The sequence below is a fragment of the Mesitornis unicolor genome, unplaced genomic scaffold, assembly GCF_000695765.1.
Source record: "Mesitornis unicolor isolate BGI_N332 unplaced genomic scaffold, ASM69576v1 scaffold12929, whole genome shotgun sequence".
Taxonomy (NCBI): Eukaryota; Metazoa; Chordata; class Aves; order Mesitornithiformes; family Mesitornithidae; genus Mesitornis; species Mesitornis unicolor.
Genome location: NW_010208085.1, coordinates 31,767 through 50,189, shown reverse-complemented (window position 1 = coordinate 50,189; position 18,423 = coordinate 31,767). Strand labels below are relative to the sequence as shown.

Genomic DNA, 18,423 nt, shown 5'->3' with positions numbered 1-18,423 from the left:
AGTCAGCCGTTTCCACGACAGATTCGCCGTGTCCCTCACAGCTCTGCAAAACTGAACTCCCCTGGACGGGTTTCAAGCTCTGACTCACGTCCAGCTCTTCTATTTTAATCGTTCCCTCTTACATCATCCTCGGAGGCCCACGGTGTCACATGCAACCTCCCCCAGCCCCTGCTCCTCCACTGCCGAGCGCTCAATCTGCTGCCATCTCATCCCTAACAGAGCCAGGTAGAGAAATGTGTTTGATATCAACTCCTTCCCTATGCAACAGAGCATTTACCAGCTTTAGTGACAACTAGTAAGGGCTTTCAAGAGCTCTCCATCGCAGTGACAACACTGAAATAGCAGAGGAACAGTAGCCATGCCAGCAAACCCAGCAGCAAAGGGATGTGAGACCAGAAAAACCACAGCAGGGTCAGTAACACTGCAGCCCAGCTGGGAGATGGCACCGACTGGGAGATAAGTGTTGGGAAGGGAACCAGCTGGTTCCTACTTTCCGTTCTCCCAGCGACTTCCTGAATAACTCTGCATGTCACTGAGTCTTTCTGTTCGCACTTGGAAGTACAAATCATCAGCATCGGTTCATTCAAGATTTCTTATTAAACCTGATATCACAAAATGGGGAGGGAGCCAAAGCTCTCTCAAAGAGCCGAGCAGAACAAAGGTGCTCGCGCGCAGGCGTTTAATCCCGTCCGAAATGCCTCCACGGCTGAGAGATTCCCCGCTGATCTCGGGGGAGCCCCTTGTTTGTAACAGTGACCGCCAGACAAAAACCCTTGCCTGGAAGGTTACAAGCGCCAGCCAAGCAACAGCTGGAAGGCTCACAACAGCTGGAAGGCTTTGAGCCTCCCGCATGCTCTGTGCAGGAACAAGGCAGCGAGCAGAAAGCCTGTACCTAACGACAGTTGCTTTGTTTGTTTTACTCTGGTCAATGACTCATCCTTGCGTCGACCGGCTCGCTGCAGTTATGCATCACAGAGGGTTCTGGTGCAACCAGCGGCTCACAAAACCCTAAGATCTGGTACAGATTTCCACTACTTTCCCCCTGGAAAATCTGCTGACTTCCCAGGGAGAGAGGAGCAGCCAGCCCGGATGAATGTGGCACTGTCGGGATGCTCGCGTGGCTTTTGCTGTGGGAACACCAGCGAGCCGTAGGCGTGGGACTCCCGGAAAGCGCGCGTTTGCATGCGAGGGTGACAAAGGGAAAATGCTGGATTTTTCCGTGTGTGGGTGAGTGGAGATTTTACAAGGAGCTTGTGAGTGCAATGAGTGCAGGACATTGGGAGAAACTCAGAAATCATGAAAGACAAGGTGCAAAGGCAATGAGATACACCAGAGCACCAACATGCCCGATCCCTCCGCTGACCCCTGGAGCAAAAACCGTGATACATTTTGGCAAAGGAAGCATGCAGAATTGCTTGGAAGAAGGCTGATGTGGGAAAGGCTTCCCCTTCTGTCTTTTCCCTGTGTCCTCTGCTCATTTCAGTACTTTTCCCACCTGCTTTTATTTTGTCTTTTGCTACAGTCAGCACAAATCCTTTCTTCTACGCAGCTCTCACAGTTTCCACCTTGTATCCAGTCCTACCTGCAAACATCTCTTTCTCCTGGCCAAGCTTCCAAATCTGCCTGGTCTCCTTGCTCCTCAAACACATCTTCACCTGATCTGCTTTAACTCTGTACCACCACCGAGGACAAAAAGGTTTCTATACACACAAACCAGGATGGTACAAGGGCTGGAGAGAATGACAGCAAAAAAGAGAGAGGCAATGGGACTGGAGGGAACACAGCACAGCGAATGTAACAGAGCAAGCACAGACACCCTGGATGCTGCAATTATGGTGGGGAATTAAAAAGTGCATTTGGGGAAGAGGCTGACCAGAGGAGAAGACATTGCAGAAGAGAAACTGAGAAGTGTAAGATCCAAAGAAGCATGGAGACAGTGTGAAAAAGAACAAAAATGCCTGTGAAGTGGGCAGAGCATGAAAGAAAGGAAGAGAACAATTTTTGTATCTTCAGTTTTCTTCCTGCTTGAGAAGAGAAACAAGGAAAGGGCTGTTTGATCTCCCCATTTAGTTCCCATCAAAAAGATATGAAGGGACCCAGCCAAAAGCCAGATGGTTTGTTTCCAGTTTCATTCAACAAGGTCTGCATAATAGACGAGGAAAAACTTTACCGGCCTACCCATCTTGCCCCTCTTCCCAGGAACTCCAGGGATCCCCTGCAAGGAAAACACACAGAGAAAAAGAAAATAATAGGTCTGGTTGAGAAAGCAAACAGCCAACCAACAATACAAAACAAAACTAGAGGAGAAAGGGGAATGCAAAACAGGCTAATGACTGCCGCATTGTTCAGGAATCAAAATGTCAGCTACTTGCAGTCAGCTGCGAAAGCGGAAGACAATTAACCTTCACCCGCTAACTAACTACGGCCCTCCCCGAGGACACACGCGCGCAGGCAGCATCCACACCCAGGGCAACCGGCGAGGCTGCGCTTAGCAGGAGCAGTCATTAAGCTACTGGTCTGGAACCGAATGAAGGCCACCGCCAAGGCAGTCGCCGGAGAACGCGTGTTTATGTTTCTTATTTAGTTATACAAGCATTAAATCAGTGACTCTAGAGCGCAGGGTAGTCCCCTCCCAGGCAGGCACACACACACACACACTCACTCCCACGCGCTCCCGGGGCCTCTCTTGTTTCTGGAGCTTGAGGGAGAAAAAGCTGGAATAAAACAGTCTTCATCTTACAGCGACTTTCCTTAGGAGCTCTTGCAACGGGAAAAGGGGGTCCTTGGATGGGGAGAAATCAGGCAGGTGTGGGGACGTGGAGAGAGGAGCAAAAAAGCAAGGGAGGTCATGCAAAGCTCTGAACATGTGGGTTTGGGGAAGGCACAATGAAAAGGATGGAGGGAAGGGAGGACACATGTGGACAGCAGTCACAGCTGCCCATCCACAGGCCCCAGTCCTGACTGCCCAACTGGATGCAACTGGAAGGAAAGCCATCGTCAGAAAGCCCCAGGCAATGCCGCTTCCAAGAGCCAGGCTCCTTCCAGACACCTCCAGTTGGACACCCAAAATACTGGGACACTATGGCTGGGATGTCACTCCTGTGGGAGCAGGGAATTTTCACTGACATTCTGGCCCCCCACCCCATCCCACTAAGACGAAGTGGTAAGGGGGGAAGGAAGGCAGGTTTTGAGTGAAAGAAAATGTAGAAAAACTCCTCTCTACTCCACAGTGAGGTCTGATTGCCCTGTCTGAACCCTAGGTTTTCCTGAGCTGAATGTCAGCATCATACAGGGACATGGCTCTTCATGCAAGGATAGAAACAGGCTAAAGAAGGCACGGTTAAACATTAAGCATGCTCGCCTCTTTCCTCAGGAACAAGGGATAGAGACAGTTACAACAGGCTCTGAAGAACTGTATTCAAGCAACACACCAAAACCACACCAATATGCTTCACAAAATACTCACTCGTTCTCCATCAGCCCCTGGTAGCCCAAATAATCCTGGAAGACCAATATAGCCCTAAAGAAAAGAGGAAACAAGTAGTCAGATAAATTTCTCCATTAGCAGGCTGTCAGTTTGTCTTTCCTGACCAGCAGAGCATCATCCAGCGTTGGTCAATGGCAGCCGTGATGAAATAAACCTTGAGGCAAGTGTATATGCCCATGGACTGCATGGTGCTGGCTTCCACGATGTAGTCCAAGGGCACATACCCTCACACCAGGGATCATGAGGACTCCAGGCAGGAAGAGGCCAGCAAGAAGAAACCTTACCTGGGCTGGCTCTGAGCGTACCTGAGGGAAACGGAGCTTGGTTCAAGGTTAGCAAGAGTGACAGCAAAAGCAATCCATGTGCCTACACCTCCTTCCTCTCTCCAAGGGCTCTTCCCTGCCTCTGGCACTCGTGCCCCCCTGTGTTGTGAAGACTCCCTGCTGTACCCAGCCCTCTCTGCTGCTGTCACACAGTGCTCGCACACTGCGGCTCCTTCTCATGCAAACACCACCTTCTCTCGGCCTGCAAAGCTGCTGACCATCCCATTGCTGAGAGCGGAGCAAATCAGTGCTTCTGCCTAAAGCCTTTCCCTGCAAACTCTGCTGCTCCACCAAGACCTTTTGCAAATGCTTTGGCAACCCAAGCACCAGGGGCCCTGCCCAGGCAGGGAGAGGCTGAATGTGCCATTTCAGGCTCTTAGGATTGGTGTATGAGGCTCAACTTGTGCACAAGTACAGATCCTCTGACACTCCACTGTAAAGGAAGCTCCTTTGCATCGTGTTTCACGTAAAATCCGCTCCTTTCCCGCTCACCAGCAGTCATCGCATTTTCAAGTACGCGACATTTCTCTACGGCCTTGGGATCCTGCTCAGACAGGACACAAACGCTGCAATTCCCTGCCCTTGCAACAATTGAAGCCTTGTGTTTAATCCTGTCTGCTCAGCAGTTTGTACAAAGTTACCTTGTGTGCTGGTCCTTTGCAAAGGACTAATTTGTGCCAAACATGCAGAATCAAGAGGAAGTGGATTTCAGCAGGGAGCCCCCTCAGTGGCACCTCACTGTTACAAGAGCCAAGTGTTAACACCGATTTTCTCTCATCTTTCTTTCTCCATCATCACTAAATCTCTTACTGTCGACCCTACCAAGTTTTTTCACCAGTCCACCGCTCCCTTTAGGGATGATACCTAGCTGGGAAATACGGCCAGGTTAAAACGATATGGTCTGCCTTTGCCTCCTGAACCCCACGACAAACTATGTAACTCCTGAACTACCTCCTGCAGAAGAAAACATAGAGGTGGGGGGTGGAGAAGAGTCCACAGCTGGGCTCCTTCAATCCACAAAATGCATAGGTCTCACCTTGGGACCCAATTCTGCAACTGAACTGAGAAATGGCTTTCTTGGGTAGCTATAAATATTTCAGTCCTCAGCACTCAGGGGTGCAAAGTGGAAAATAATTTCCAAGCCTTACGTTCTGCACATCTACCACATGATAATTACACAAGGTCCTGGGCAGGCCAGTGAAACAGATACACCAGGGACAACTTCACCGCTTGCAGAAGCGAGTTGAGCAGCCTGTGCTATCTCAGATCTTCCTCTCTCCTGCAGGACACTGAGCGTGCCCAGCTCAGGAATACAGCTCGCTACGGGGTCGGCGTTTGTTTATTCCTTCCCATTTTCCTAGTGATGAAAGCCAGCTGGTTGAATGTACTGCATTTAGAGAGTATCACATGGTAGAGAACGGGGGGATTTTATTGGCTCGGAAACTCATTGTGAATTTATAATTGCAGGAAGAGAACAAAATGTGATTAGTGAGAGCCTTAATTGGTAAAAAAATAAAAATAATCCTTTGCAGTGAGAATGAAGCCTCGGCAATTCAATTTGTGAGCAAAACCAGGCAGAACAGAGATATTAATGTTTGTATTTGCACATAGCTTCAAGATGCTGGCTTGCTGTTCTGCGTAATGATCTAAATCACTCCCAAACCTAGGACTATACCCAAAAGAGCCCATATTCAGCATGGCTGAAGACCACTGAACCACACTTAGTGAAACTAAAGAGGCCTTTGGGAGATGAGGCTTGCAGACAGTTCAGACTTTGGTCTTTGGTAGGAATTTCTATGCCATTCTTTCCTCTCCCGCAATGCGAGCTCTGAAGGGGTTGACTTTGTATCATCAACACTATCGGTGAACTTTGATCTCGGTACATTCCGTGTTTCATTTTAAAAAATTTAGCAGTGCTTCAGTAAACAAGCAGCGCACAGTTCAAATCCCCTGAATCCAACAAATTAAAGCAACAAATTTCAGGACCGCAAAATTAGGCACAAAGTTTCTTGAGAATCCTTTGATAAAAACAAGTAAAGACAAATGAAAGGCCGCTTACCCGGCTGCCTTTTGGACCAGCTTCCCCTATGGGGCCAGGTAAACCCTAGAACAAAAGGGAAAAAACAAAGACAAATGTGGACAGGCTTTAACTTAACCTAATGAGCAGTGCCAAACCCCCAGCACCATCCCTGCATGGTTCTGCTTTCAGTGCCGAGTCCAAGGCGTATCAACAAAGGAGAAAAAAGGGCAAACCGATACAAATAACAAATCTTCCATTGTCGGGGAGCCTGGGACTCTGCAGAACCTGAGACTGCGGCACACAGTGAGCCTTCCCTGGGGCCGAAGTAGAGATTTCTGCTCATAAAGACCAAAAGGCTACGGCAGCAGGGAGCACAGAGGCTGCGTTACACTTCGGATGCGATGCACAGTGATGCTCTGTACCCAGCAGCTCCCGATTCATTTTCCTGCCTAACTGAGCACATGCATAGCAAATGACAAATGTATTTCAATACCTGTTTAGGGAATACAGGCTGGCCCTGATATAGTGAGAAAGCCCCTCTGATTTCTACAGCCTACAGAGTCACTTAGCAGTGCAGGTACTGCCTCTCTCATCCTCTGCAGCATCAACAGCAATGGAAAAAATTGAAAATACATTCCCTGTTCTGCTTCTATGCTTATTGCTGCTCAGTTAAAGTACTGTAAAAAAGAACCCCGTAAAAATGTGTAACGAATTTGCATGTTTATTGTCACCTAGGAAGTTTCCAGATGAATTTTTTAGTTGCAAATGTTGCTGGGCTTTTTGGAAGGGGGAGAAAAAAAAAGGCTCAGTCCATCTTTTCTTCAGCTGGCAGCACTGCACACAGTGGCTGGAATCTGAAAGTCAGGTTGTGCTCTTCCCTGGCTCTTGCATCGTTGCCAAAGGTTTCAGCCATCGGGGTGAAGTTAACAGTCCTGCCTGTGATGAACAACTCAAACCAGAGCCAGCACAGCTGACAGGAGTAACCAGTAGTAAAATTTCAGTAAACAGCTCTGATGCTGGACACACACAGCATTCAGATATGCTGAAAAAAAGCTGCCTTAATTAAAAAAAAGTCACTTTTCTGACCCATGCCGTGTTTTAAGAAAGCACTTTTGTTCTCTGGATGTCAAGTGCGAGGATTTCACCCTGCTTATCTGATGGGCAGAGCACTGCTGTGAACTGCTAACCAGCATTCATTAACCTTGTATGACCAACAGAGCTCCGACCGCTTCATATTGGCCATCTAACACATGCTCACACCTGAGAGACGCTTTGGCACGCACATCTCTGAGAGGCTTTCAGAGTATGAACGGGGCATTTAGTCAGGTGAATAAAACTCTCATCCAGCTCTACCATCTGCACTCTCCGGTGAACATCTGTATATTCCACTGAAAATTTGCTAAGCGAGGTGTCAATTTATTTTCAAATTTAAAACAGTCTGGGGCAGGGGATGCAGACTTGATCTGCACATTTAATACACATTTAGTCCAATAACCTGCACATCTGCGTAAAAACTCACATATGAGCTCACAACAAGTCTGAAATGCTCACGGCAGATTGCTGGGGGTCTTTGACATCTGCCCAGACTCTTAGCCAAGTACTTCAGTATAAATGTGGTGGAAACCAACATTAATGTGTCCATTTTAGAAAACCATGACAAACTCACTTCACTGTAAAATGTTACAGAGCCAGGTCTTCTGCCCTCCAACAGATTAATTTAGGGTCTTACAAACTCTTACTCTTAATTTTCTACCTACTACTCAGCATCTCACATCAGTAAGACAATAAAGTGGCCAATCTTGATCCATTTTCCCTTGCTCACTCTATTTCTAAAGTTGTCTTTGCGCAATTTTTTCAGAATGAAAACAAAGACTTGGTTTTCTTTCATCATCTTTCATCTGCAAACATGATTTCAACACATGTTTAAGGTCCATGCATAATTTTATATGTGTATATATATGATTAAACTTGTGAATTGTACTAATGAGAGTTCATCTAAACCTTTTCCTTTAGTAATACACCTTCTCCAGTCCTAGATTTCTAATGTGTTCAACAACAGATGTCAAATGTGCCCAGAAGTGAAGGGTTGGCAGCTTGCAGGTATGTTTCTCTGCTGTTGTTTTGGGTTTTTTCCCTGTTGTTACACTGAAGGAAAAATTTGTCAGATTTTTGTTGTAGAAATTCAGGTTCTATCCAACATAGGCACAAAATACTTTCTAACACCTTTACATCCCCCAGAATTGAAAGGACTCATGGATACAGCATCTTGGGAAAAGAAGGAGGAAAATATTCATACATATTCTAGGGGTTTGCACTGTCTTTAGTGGGGCACGTATGTAGCAGGGCATATATTTAGCTACCTGCACACCCCAATCCCTAGTCTGTGCACAGCACGATGAGATTTACTGCACCTGCCTGCCAGGATAACCTTTGGCACCGGGGCTTCCGTCTGGTCCTCGCTCGCCCTTTGGAAAGAAAAGAGAAGGCACAGAAGGTGACCGTCACACTTAGGAAACGTTTGTAGCTGCTGCATGCTTTGAGCTGGGGAGAGAGGAGGGTGGAATGGATTAATCTGATGCAAATTTATAGACAGGAAGAAAATATTAAGGGCAGACAGTGGAATAAATTAATGAGGGGAGAGAAATACACAGAAGCCAAGTCAATCGGATCCATGCATTAAGCAAATGTTGCGATTTCTCCTTCTCCCTCTGTCTGCAGTGAAAGCAGCAGATAGTTTGAAACAAGGAAGCAAAGAGAAGGTGTAAGGCTGCATCTATATCTGGCATATGGAATCGTTTTACTGGTGGGGAAGCACTGCCAAAATTCTTCAGAACTAAATGGATTCATGTATAATATCCTTTAACATCGTTGCTAACAGGGCCTGCTATTCATTGCCTTTTTTTTCCCTGAACTGCAAACATCAGACTTAAACAAATAAAGAGGGGGGAGAAAAGGGGAGAGAAAGAATGAAAGGGGAATTACATGTTAATACTTAACATGATGTGGTTTGTAAACTCCAGGTGAAATTAATGTAAAAGAAAAAATGAAGAGAGAGTAGGGTAAGCTGGTATTTCTTCACCACATAAACTGAACGTGGTTGTGAATAAAAATTAGAAATTAAATTTAGAAACTCCCAGGCTGTCTCCTCCCACCAACCTGCTGACACTGGGTCAGTGTGTGTGCAGGGCTGCCGGCAGCACGGGGGTCACTGCGCATCCCCTGTGCGCACCAGGCTGCCCTGCCAGGACCTGCCTGCACACCCCGAGCAGGATCCAAACCAGCATCAGTCAGCAAATACACCCCTTTTTAAAGGTTCAGTGCTGGAAACTCACCTGGTCTCCAGGGTGACCTGGTGGTCCAGGGTAGCCTTTATATCCCTGTTGAAATAGGATGGAAGAGATTAATAATAATAATAATAATAATAACAACAACAACAATAATAAAAATCTGGGTTTGATTTTAATTTTTCTTTGCAGGGGGAAGTAGAGTTCAGAGGAGAAGCAGGTCTCTAGATACAGGATATCTACACACATATCTACATATCACATACACTACAGAATCATGCAAACTTTTAATGTGCTGCTGTGGACCTGCTCCATGCACAGACTTCGAGAGTCGTATCTATGCTCAGATCTGTCTATTTGTAATCTACACCGTTAGCAAAGCTACCCTTAATCTTTAGGAAACCACAGGCCTGTAGAGTAAAATATTGGCTCTGAGCAAGCTTGGGGTCTATACAACGTGAATCACTCACATTTCAGAATGCTCACTTTTGCTTCAGAAATTGAAATGCCATAGGAAACACCAAAATAACCAAGTACTATCATGGGAAACTTCAGTTTTGTTTCTAGCTTGAATCTGTCCAGTTTTCAGCTTTTCTAATCTAATTATTACAAGGTATAATAAGATCCAGAGTCTTTCTTATGAAGCTACCTAAAATGGTGAGGAAGCTGTCTCTTAACCTGCTCTCTGCTGAAATAATTTGAATGAGTTTTGTAATCCAGCTTGCTGGCTGGCAAGTGCTGCGGGCTTCAAATGACTCTTGCAGGTCTTTCATAAACGTGTTTCAGATTTTCAGGGGTTTTTTGAGATGCAGACACTGGAGCGGGACAAAGGTAGCCTGTTCAGCTGCAGACTGATCGGTATGTATTTTAAGAGTTTGCTTTCTCCAGAATTTACCTAGAGCTCTCTTCAAACACTGAGTAAATTCTGCAAGTGACAGGCACTTCTGATTTTTCTCCCCCCTCTCCTTTATTATCTTGCTTCAGCTATTTAAAACAAACTCATTTTCATTAAGTGGAGTCAGAGCAGGTTAGAAGATTAAAGGCAGTTGGAGATGACTGTTTAGCTGGGCTACTAGCAAGACTAAAAAAATAAAGGGCAGAAAATTTAACTTGAAACAAATGGAGAGAGTAAAAAAACAAGAAACAATCCTTGCACAAATACTACAGAAATAACAAAATGCTTTCAGGGTGGGTTACAAGCACTAATTGTAACTCAGTCTCTGCTACTCACCCTGTTTCTGGCCAGGGCTCCTGGCACACATTGCCAGCCTGTGAAACCCACGGGGGAGCATCATCCCCCTCTCTGGAAGCCATAACCAACTCTGGTCTGGCCTAGGACTTGGGCTTTTGCTTCGCTCACCAGATGAACCCGGGTCTGTTTCGTGCTCCCAGGTCCACACCTCTGCTTAACGGCTTTTTTATTCTTCCCATGGGCTATTCTAGACCTGCAGCCTAAGCCTTCGCTGGCGGAGGTATGCGATGCGCTCAGCCATCCTGGCTACTACCCACTCCCCTTTGCATTCCTTCTTGCTCGTTATTTCAGACATTTTGGCCTGGAAAAACATTGATTCCCTTTTCACTGATTCTGTCCTTCTTGACCTTGCTGATGTATCGTGGCCCGCTCTTTTGACTGAGCTGCACCTCCTGAGAAGGTGGTGGCTGACCTGAAAGACCACTTGGCTACTGGCCGGCCCTTGAACCCAAAGGTCCCTTCTCCGAACACTGCTAGAGCATTTCAGCCAGTGGCGCCTAATTGGAAGTGTCTCAGTGGCTCCTGGAGCAGGACCAGAAGATGAGACTCCCTGCCCCTCTCCAGGAATCTGCCCCATGAGATCCTCTCTTGCTTATCCTTTTCCTGGCTCCTTGACAGAGGCTCACCATCAGCAGAGAGGAGAGAGGATGCTCCACCCTGGTTGGGTGTCTGACCCAAAGGTGAAGGCATGTTGTGAAGGTCCAGGTCCACCTGGGTGTGGAAGGCCCAGTATTGGTATAGCCAATATTGGAGCGAGGACCTGGAGGGCGTTGTGCAGACAGAAAGCGTCTGCTCTGCCTGCCCCTCACCTCTTCCAGAGGGAGCTGCCAACAGAAACAACCCTGGGTTCAGCATCTCCAGACGTGCCCTGGGATTTAGCGTGGAGCTCACGGGGTTTCCTTCTGGGCCCTCTGCCCAGCTCCTTCAGCCTCAGCCTGGAGCAGGAAGTCCCTTTGTCTCCAGATAGCTGGAGCACCTATTTCCATGGATACGCACACTGAGAGATGTCTCGTTCCCTCCACTGATAAGAAAGAGTTGCCCAGCTTCGCTGCTCCACATCAGTCTGCTGTGACTGGGTTCCTGCAGGACAGGCATTTTGGGCCTGTGGTGTCCACCCAGAGCAGGTGGTTCAATGACAGCCCCTTGAGATGCTCAAAGCACGTCCTGAGTTAATGTCTGCACCAAGCATTGCATTGCTAGCTCTGTAATGGTAGGTGAATGGCTCTTAAGTTAAATATATAGACACTCTATTACTGTTGCAACCTATTAAATATTCTTCTCATTATATATAATGGACTCTGGGAAGCGTCAAGTGTGTGTTTCTTTATAGTATGCAGCAGTTATTTCTGTCTCATTTTAATTATAGTGAGGAGAAAACAGAAAAGCTTATGTATGCTAAAGTTGGCTGCAGCATGAAAGTATTTACCTGATAAAATCCTCTTCAAATAGCACTAAAATGACAGGGCAGAGGGTATGAAAACAACTGCATTTGCTCTTTTATCCAAACACTTCCTGATGATTACAGGGTGCTCAACACAAAGGGCTGTGATTTAGAAAGGAAATTGCACTCCAGTAAAGGATTTATTCATCTGTGATGATATTTATAATCCACGCTCTCCTAGCTAAAAAGGATCATCCTTCACTTTGATAGGAAATGTGAAGAGTAAAGAGGCCAGCGAATGAGATCTGCATGACAGGACACGCTTTGAAGCGCTGACCAATTCCTAGCTCTGTCTTTACCCCTCAAGTGACTTTAGTGAAGCTTTTTCCTCTCTCACAGCTCTGTCTTGCAGAGTCTTGTACTTTGCTACAACCATTTTGTCCCCCACAGCACTGGAGACTGGGAGCAATGCAAGGTGCTGCTGAGGTGTATCTGCAAGGCAGATGTGGTCTGCAGCCCCCAACCAGGAGCTGAAGTCCACGAACCCTGTGTATGCACCTGAGTGAAGCAGAGAGGACAGCCAAGTCCTGCCACCACTCCCAAGAACTGCTGGGTCAGCAAAAGCAACATTTGCTCCGTGTGGAGAGGATGTGAATTATATCTGCTGCTTGAAAGGTGCTTTCATGTACTCCTAGATGGGTGCAGGCAAAATGGTTTTGGAAGTGCTCTGAGGTCAGACTCTCCAATCCTACAAAGAGCAAAGTCCGCACTCACTGGCAGGCACTGTCCAAACCCGTGTGCTGCCTGGCTGTGGCTCCAGCTCGTGCTGCTGAGCCAGTTGTTTCATTTAGTGGGGAAAGTGTTTTCTTCCCTGCTGGTGAAATATTTTGCTTATTTGAAAGCTTTTTGCATGGCGTTTTCAGATCAAAGCCCTAGGGCCTCTTTTCACAGTCCCTCCATGGAGTGAGCAGAAGAGATGTCCATTTCCAAGGCATTGCTGTTTTCTGGTAGCCAAGATGTGCTGCCCACCTTCAGCCAAACACCAGCATATTTGCACTGGGAGAGTGCCAGCAGGGAATCCAGATAAAAAAAAGATTTTTTTCCAAACATTTCTCCAACAGCTGTAAATTTTTTCTTAATACAGGATGCTAATAAAAGCCAGGTTACACCAAAACCACTGCCAGACTAGTGCTACTGGGAGGTGGGTTTTTTTTAAGCTGCACCAAAGGAAAAATTTCAGCATCCAACTTGCTCATTACTCGAAGAAACAGAAGCATACCCCTGCCTTTGCCCTGTCCTGGGGGAGCTGAGATCAGATGTGAAGGCCATGTGCTGGACTCAGGAATGTTTATTCAATCTCCTGTTCCTTCTCTGCTTTTTTCCACTATGAGTCCTTGCGCTCCTGACACTGCATTTTGCTGATCGTAACCACAAGGTTTTGCTTTATGAGCTGTTATACCAGGAAAATGGTATTCTTTGCACCCTATTTGTTAGAACTTGTTTGTGACAGCAAAAGATCGGTAATTAATCTCTTTATTGCTCCCAGTTCCACACAGCACCCCAAGCATGACCAGCCTTGGGCATAGAAAAATGAATCCAGCCCTTGCTCTTGGCAATTTGATTCCAATGTAGGGCATACAATAAACAACTATGGAGAAGGAGGGTTTCTTTCAGCCTCCTCCACACCTCCTTTCTCTCTTAGTCTTAGAGCATACCTGAGTAGGTGTTTGTGTGCAGCTAATTGGCCTGAGGAACACTGTGTCTTCAAGGGCCCACTGACGGATGAAGTGATTGAAACAAGATGCTAGTTTTAACTGTTCAGCATAGCTATGTCAATACTGGCTTGCTGGGAAGGGGAGTCATGTCTGCATAGCCCAACTATCAAACAGGTCCAGCTTCCAAACAAACCAACCAAACTACCCACACAGCCTGGGACTGGGAGGCCAACTGAGGTGCCCTTGACACATAGAAGACATGAGCTCAGGTACAGATCTCTAAGGTATTGCTGTGCAGACTTGCACGCACACAAGCACACCCGCTGCTGCAACATGAAGGCAAGGATGGATCCTGTGCTCTATCCATACATATCCTTTTCTAGGCATAGGTATGTTGTGGGTGATGTTAATAATGTGGAAACAAATATGGAAGCAAATAAAGTAAAACCTGACTAGTGCTGTCAGTCTCCAAGGAAAATGGGGGGAAAGCATATAGGTATTTAGTTTGAAATGTGCTTTACCAGGAGAGACTGTCAAGGTTTCTTTGCAATGTCTAAACCTATTCTGAATCCAACTTTTCAGTATCGATGCCTGTTGTAGATCCATTGGCTGAACCAGACCCAAATTCAGCTTGCTGATGAAGACCCCATGTCGGGGTGCAGAGGGATGATGCAGTGCTATGGGATGTGGAATGAAAAGAAAGAACAGAAACCTGGATCTAAAATCTCATTTCGTACTCTTACAGTCTTGCTGGCACAACCTTTAGGCAGTTGCTTCAGCCCTGTGCCCCAGCTCATACACCTGTGAAACAGGCATAAGAGTTTCTTGCTGGGTACAAGAACTTCATTAAATTGTTTAGGCAGTTAGAGGGTAACATTTTGAAATAAAAATAGTGCTCTAATTAACTGGAAAAGAACATACTCCTACCTTTCTACCAGGTGGTCCAGGGAACCCAGTCAAACCAGGTAAGCCCACATCTCCCTGTAGGAAGCAAGGAAGTGGCATTAGTTGTCAGCAATGGTTTCCCTACGCCTAGCGTACTGTTACTGAAGTTATTTTGCTGACAGTGGCACCTAACTATTGATATTTCTGTTTCTAATCGTAGCTCTTCAAAAACTGGCTGGATAAGAAGTGTGGATTTAGACATCATCTCTATTAACTAGCTCATATAAATAATAAACCCTGTTAATTAGTGGCAGCTGCTGCTGGAGTACTGCTTTTTGTCAGCAAAATGAATGGGTTGTTTTTTTCAATTATCTCATTCAGTCACATGCTTCATTTGCCTTTCGATAGGCATCTAAATCACAATGACGAGAAATTTTTTGCTTTTAAATGCAACAAGAACAACAGGTACCTCCTGCCAAAGCCTGTGACCGTGCTCATGCTCTGCTACTGCACTGGCTCAGCCCACGGCTCCAGTGCAGACGGCGATGGTGGTGGTGTTATTTAACCTGCCTATGGACAGAACCTTTGCAGGCTGCTGCGGGGAGGGTTTTTCAGTGGCCTGTACTTCTGAAAAGGGATTGCATCACATCCCAGCTGGCACACTCAAATCATCATAGGGATGGAGAAGTGCTTTGCTGTGAGACCTGACATCCAATCCGTTCGTACAAGCCCATTTTGGCCTCCTCTGATTAGGATCAAAACCCTTTCAGAATCTCTAACACGGTGCTGTGCCTGCTTACTGAAAATGCATTTGGAGTATCTAGCTTGAAAATTAGGCATTGCTCCAGACTCCTGCTGGAAACTCCTTGTTTCTATTACTGCTAACAGGAATAAAGCCTTGTTAACATGAGCTAAAAGCGATCTGGATCTCTCTCTTTCTTACACTGAGCATGCCTGCAAGAAAATGCTTCCAGACTCTGCGGGTGGATGATTTCCATGTGATGCCATTCCAATGTAGTGCACCAGAATTTCAAAAGGCATCTCGTGCTGTTAAGTTAAAAGCGTCGTTTCAGACTTAGCCTTCTCAATGTTTTCTAGCATCACCCTTCATCTTGCATTTGTGTGGCTGGCTGTGCTTCATGGAGGCATCTGGTTTCAAACGAAGGGCCTTAGTTCTTTATGGCTGATGCTTTCTATTAGCTGTGCATTTATAGCAAGGCTCATGATGAAAGGAAGAGAACCAGGCTGCTTGCCCTGGACATGAGTTATGAAGTATTGTGCAAGCACCACTGAAAAACTACTTGAGGTAGATGTTGTGGAGCCCTGATCACACTTCTATTCATCTCTAGACTTCCATGAGGCCTTGTTGCCTCAGTAAAAATCACTCAGCTGTGAAACAGCAAAAATGGGAGTTGTAATTTATTGAAAAGCATTAGCAGAACTCTGATCCTTAACAGTTGCTAAATCCAGAAACCAGCTACACTCCCCAGTTGTGTGCTGTGTGTTGATTTGAGCACACCTTGGTGGCAAGGCCCCTGGTTATCACGCAGTGGGGTCCACACATCAGCAGCGCAATGGCCTGAGAAGCCTCCCTTTCTCAGCCAGCGGGACAGCAAGGCTGCCCTCCCAGCAGCCACCTGCTGTGAGCTGCGTGTGTGATGGGAGGCAAACCACTGCTTCTCAGCTCCTCCGCAAGAGCCTCCTTTCCTTTGTCTTCAAGGTTTTCATTGCTTACGCTGGGATTGCCTCTTTCTACAGCTGCATGCCCAGAGCCGTCAAGGTGTGCCTGTATCTTACACATGCGAGTTTAAATACCTGGCTTAAGCAGCCATGTGCTTGCAGCAGCAGGGACTTCAGTTGGGGCTGCAGATTGTGCATGAAGTGGATAAACACTTGGACAACAAAAAGCAGTGGCAGCAGGCACTTCAGTGCACCGTGGGCAATACTTCAGCTAACTCTCTTTAGTCCTCAATCTGAGGTCTAAGTCTTAATTTTCAGTCTTAAGTCTACTTGAGTAGCTGTGATGTTTGTGGCTGCAGCATGGACGCTCTCCATGAGTATGCACAGGACTTAAAGTGCACCGTGGTCCTGCTGTCTGGGTAACATCTTACCTTCTGGCCATTGCGAGCTTTTCCAGGCGACAGCCCAGGATCACCTTTCTGCCCCTGAAATGGAAAACTTAAATTAACAACATAATCTAAGGACTCAGCCCATAGATGTGCTTCTGCTTCCACCAAGCCTCTAAATTAGAAAAACATTTTGTTTTATCTCTGACATCCCAAATGTGTTCAAGTTCCCGGGTATAGCTGTTTTGCTGGGGCTGGTTTTGGTGAGTGAGTGCTGCTGCTAAAGTGTTGAGTTTTAAACACGATTTGACAGTATTAAATTGACTAAAGAAAGGATAACTGGAAGAACGCAATGTCAGGACTTCTGATATTTATTAGACCAGACAGCAGTGATTTCTTCCTTGTCTACAACTACCATCACAAAAATAATTACCAAGCCTATTACTGTGGCTAAACCATCCTGCTTATCAACTTGCTAGATGATGTTGCTTTTTTAACTGTGGAGAATGGATGAAACTGCAGAGAAAGTTACACTAATTACACACCACCAACAGCCAGAGCAATGGGGAGGCTTTCAGGCTGGCAAAAGAAAGTGACACCCTTTATCTTAAGAGGCAGCATTCCATATTTTCCTTTTTAACAACTGTGATAAAAGAAATTACCGTTTAAGACTGTGATCTTATATGAACACAGGCTGGAATTTCAGCAGCATTTGAACATCTAATTCCAGTACTTTCTTTTGAAAAATCTCAGTTCAAAATCTTAAAAGGTGGGAAGGTGATGTGTGCACCTAACAGGGTGAGAGATAGAATTAGGAGAAATTAGAAGACATCTGAAGCCTGCCAGAATCTTCTGGCAGGGCAGAGGTAAGTCTTAGCACACGGAGAAGCTGAGGTCTGCGTAACATCTCATCTGGCACAGGCAGGACACAGCTATCCCCGTGCCAGGCACTGGCCATTGAACACTCCTGGGATCAAGAACAAGGCACAACCTCTGTGTGCCGCATCAGCAGCACGGGGTTCAAAACCAATTGCCAAGCACAGGACAGTTGTGAGGGTTAATTAACGGCTGCCAAGTGCAGTGCTTGGAAGGAAGGTGAAACCCTATATGGGAGTAATGATATTTATTAACTGGCATTTCTCATCAGGGCACAAAGGTGTGCTTATAGCCAGCTGCGCAGCTTTTCCATGCAGCCCCACTGCGATTACATTCGACACAGACTTCCCACCTTGCAGAGAGTGTAAATCTGCCCTTCTCCTGCTCCACCATCCACCGCAAGCTGCAGGGATCAGGCAGTGAGACTGCTTGGCTGCGGACTGTAGGGAGCACTGCTGATTCAAGGCAGATGCATCTGCACAAATTCTGAATGAAGGCTGCCCGCTTTCCCAACAGTAAATGAAGTCATGCAAAAACCCTTGCTTTGCATGCAGCTGTTATCAGGGCAATCCTCCCACTCTTTGAGCTCTGGAGCAGACAGTGGGTGCTACGACTACTTGGAACAGATTAGAGCAGTCCTCAGAATCGCAGGGTGTTCATTTCTACTCTGCAAAATTAATTTACTGCAGCAGGTAGACAAACACCGCCCTCTAAATCTTGCCATGTGTTCAATGCAATGGCCCTGAACGACGTAAAGGAATACAAGCTTCTTGCATTTCTCCCCAGGAAGCTCCAGATCACTTTAGCAAAGACTGTGCCTCACATCATGGTTCTGTGTTCAGCACTGCTGAGACCATCACACATGTGGGGAACTCGGCCATAAGTAGGATCACACTTCCCTAAGGTTCGTTAGCAAGATGGCATCAGGGCCAGGGATGGCCAGAGCAGATGCCTGGATGCTAAGGACTGAAATTGTGGATTAATTGCCCAACTGTTATCACACAGCAACCCCTACATGGTAATTACCCTAAGCCTTGTCCATCATTAAGCCATGCCACCTTGTCCACAAGCTTCTCTCTTTCCCATCCCAAGTGACAGAGCACATTACTTCCTTGTGTAAAGGAAGACAGGGGT

General features: G+C 46.4%; 1 protein-coding gene across 1 annotated transcript in view; it reads right to left on the bottom strand.

The window, feature by feature from the left end:
* Positions 1 to 2,117: 2,117 nt before the first annotated feature.
* LOC104546864 (collagen alpha-1(XXVII) chain-like) overlaps positions 2,118 to 18,423 on the bottom strand; it is a gene marked incomplete at its 5' end in the record, with an annotated part of 42,914 nt that continues 26,608 nt past the window's right edge. The window contains 7 exons of the mRNA XM_010192363.1: positions 2,118 to 2,215; positions 3,467 to 3,520; positions 5,870 to 5,914; positions 8,242 to 8,295; positions 9,163 to 9,207; positions 14,390 to 14,443; positions 16,459 to 16,512. Coding sequence (XP_010190665.1) covers positions 2,129 to 2,215; positions 3,467 to 3,520; positions 5,870 to 5,914; positions 8,242 to 8,295; positions 9,163 to 9,207; positions 14,390 to 14,443; positions 16,459 to 16,512 — 393 coding nt within the window. The remainder of the gene's footprint in view (positions 2,216 to 3,466; positions 3,521 to 5,869; positions 5,915 to 8,241; positions 8,296 to 9,162; positions 9,208 to 14,389; positions 14,444 to 16,458; positions 16,513 to 18,423) is intronic.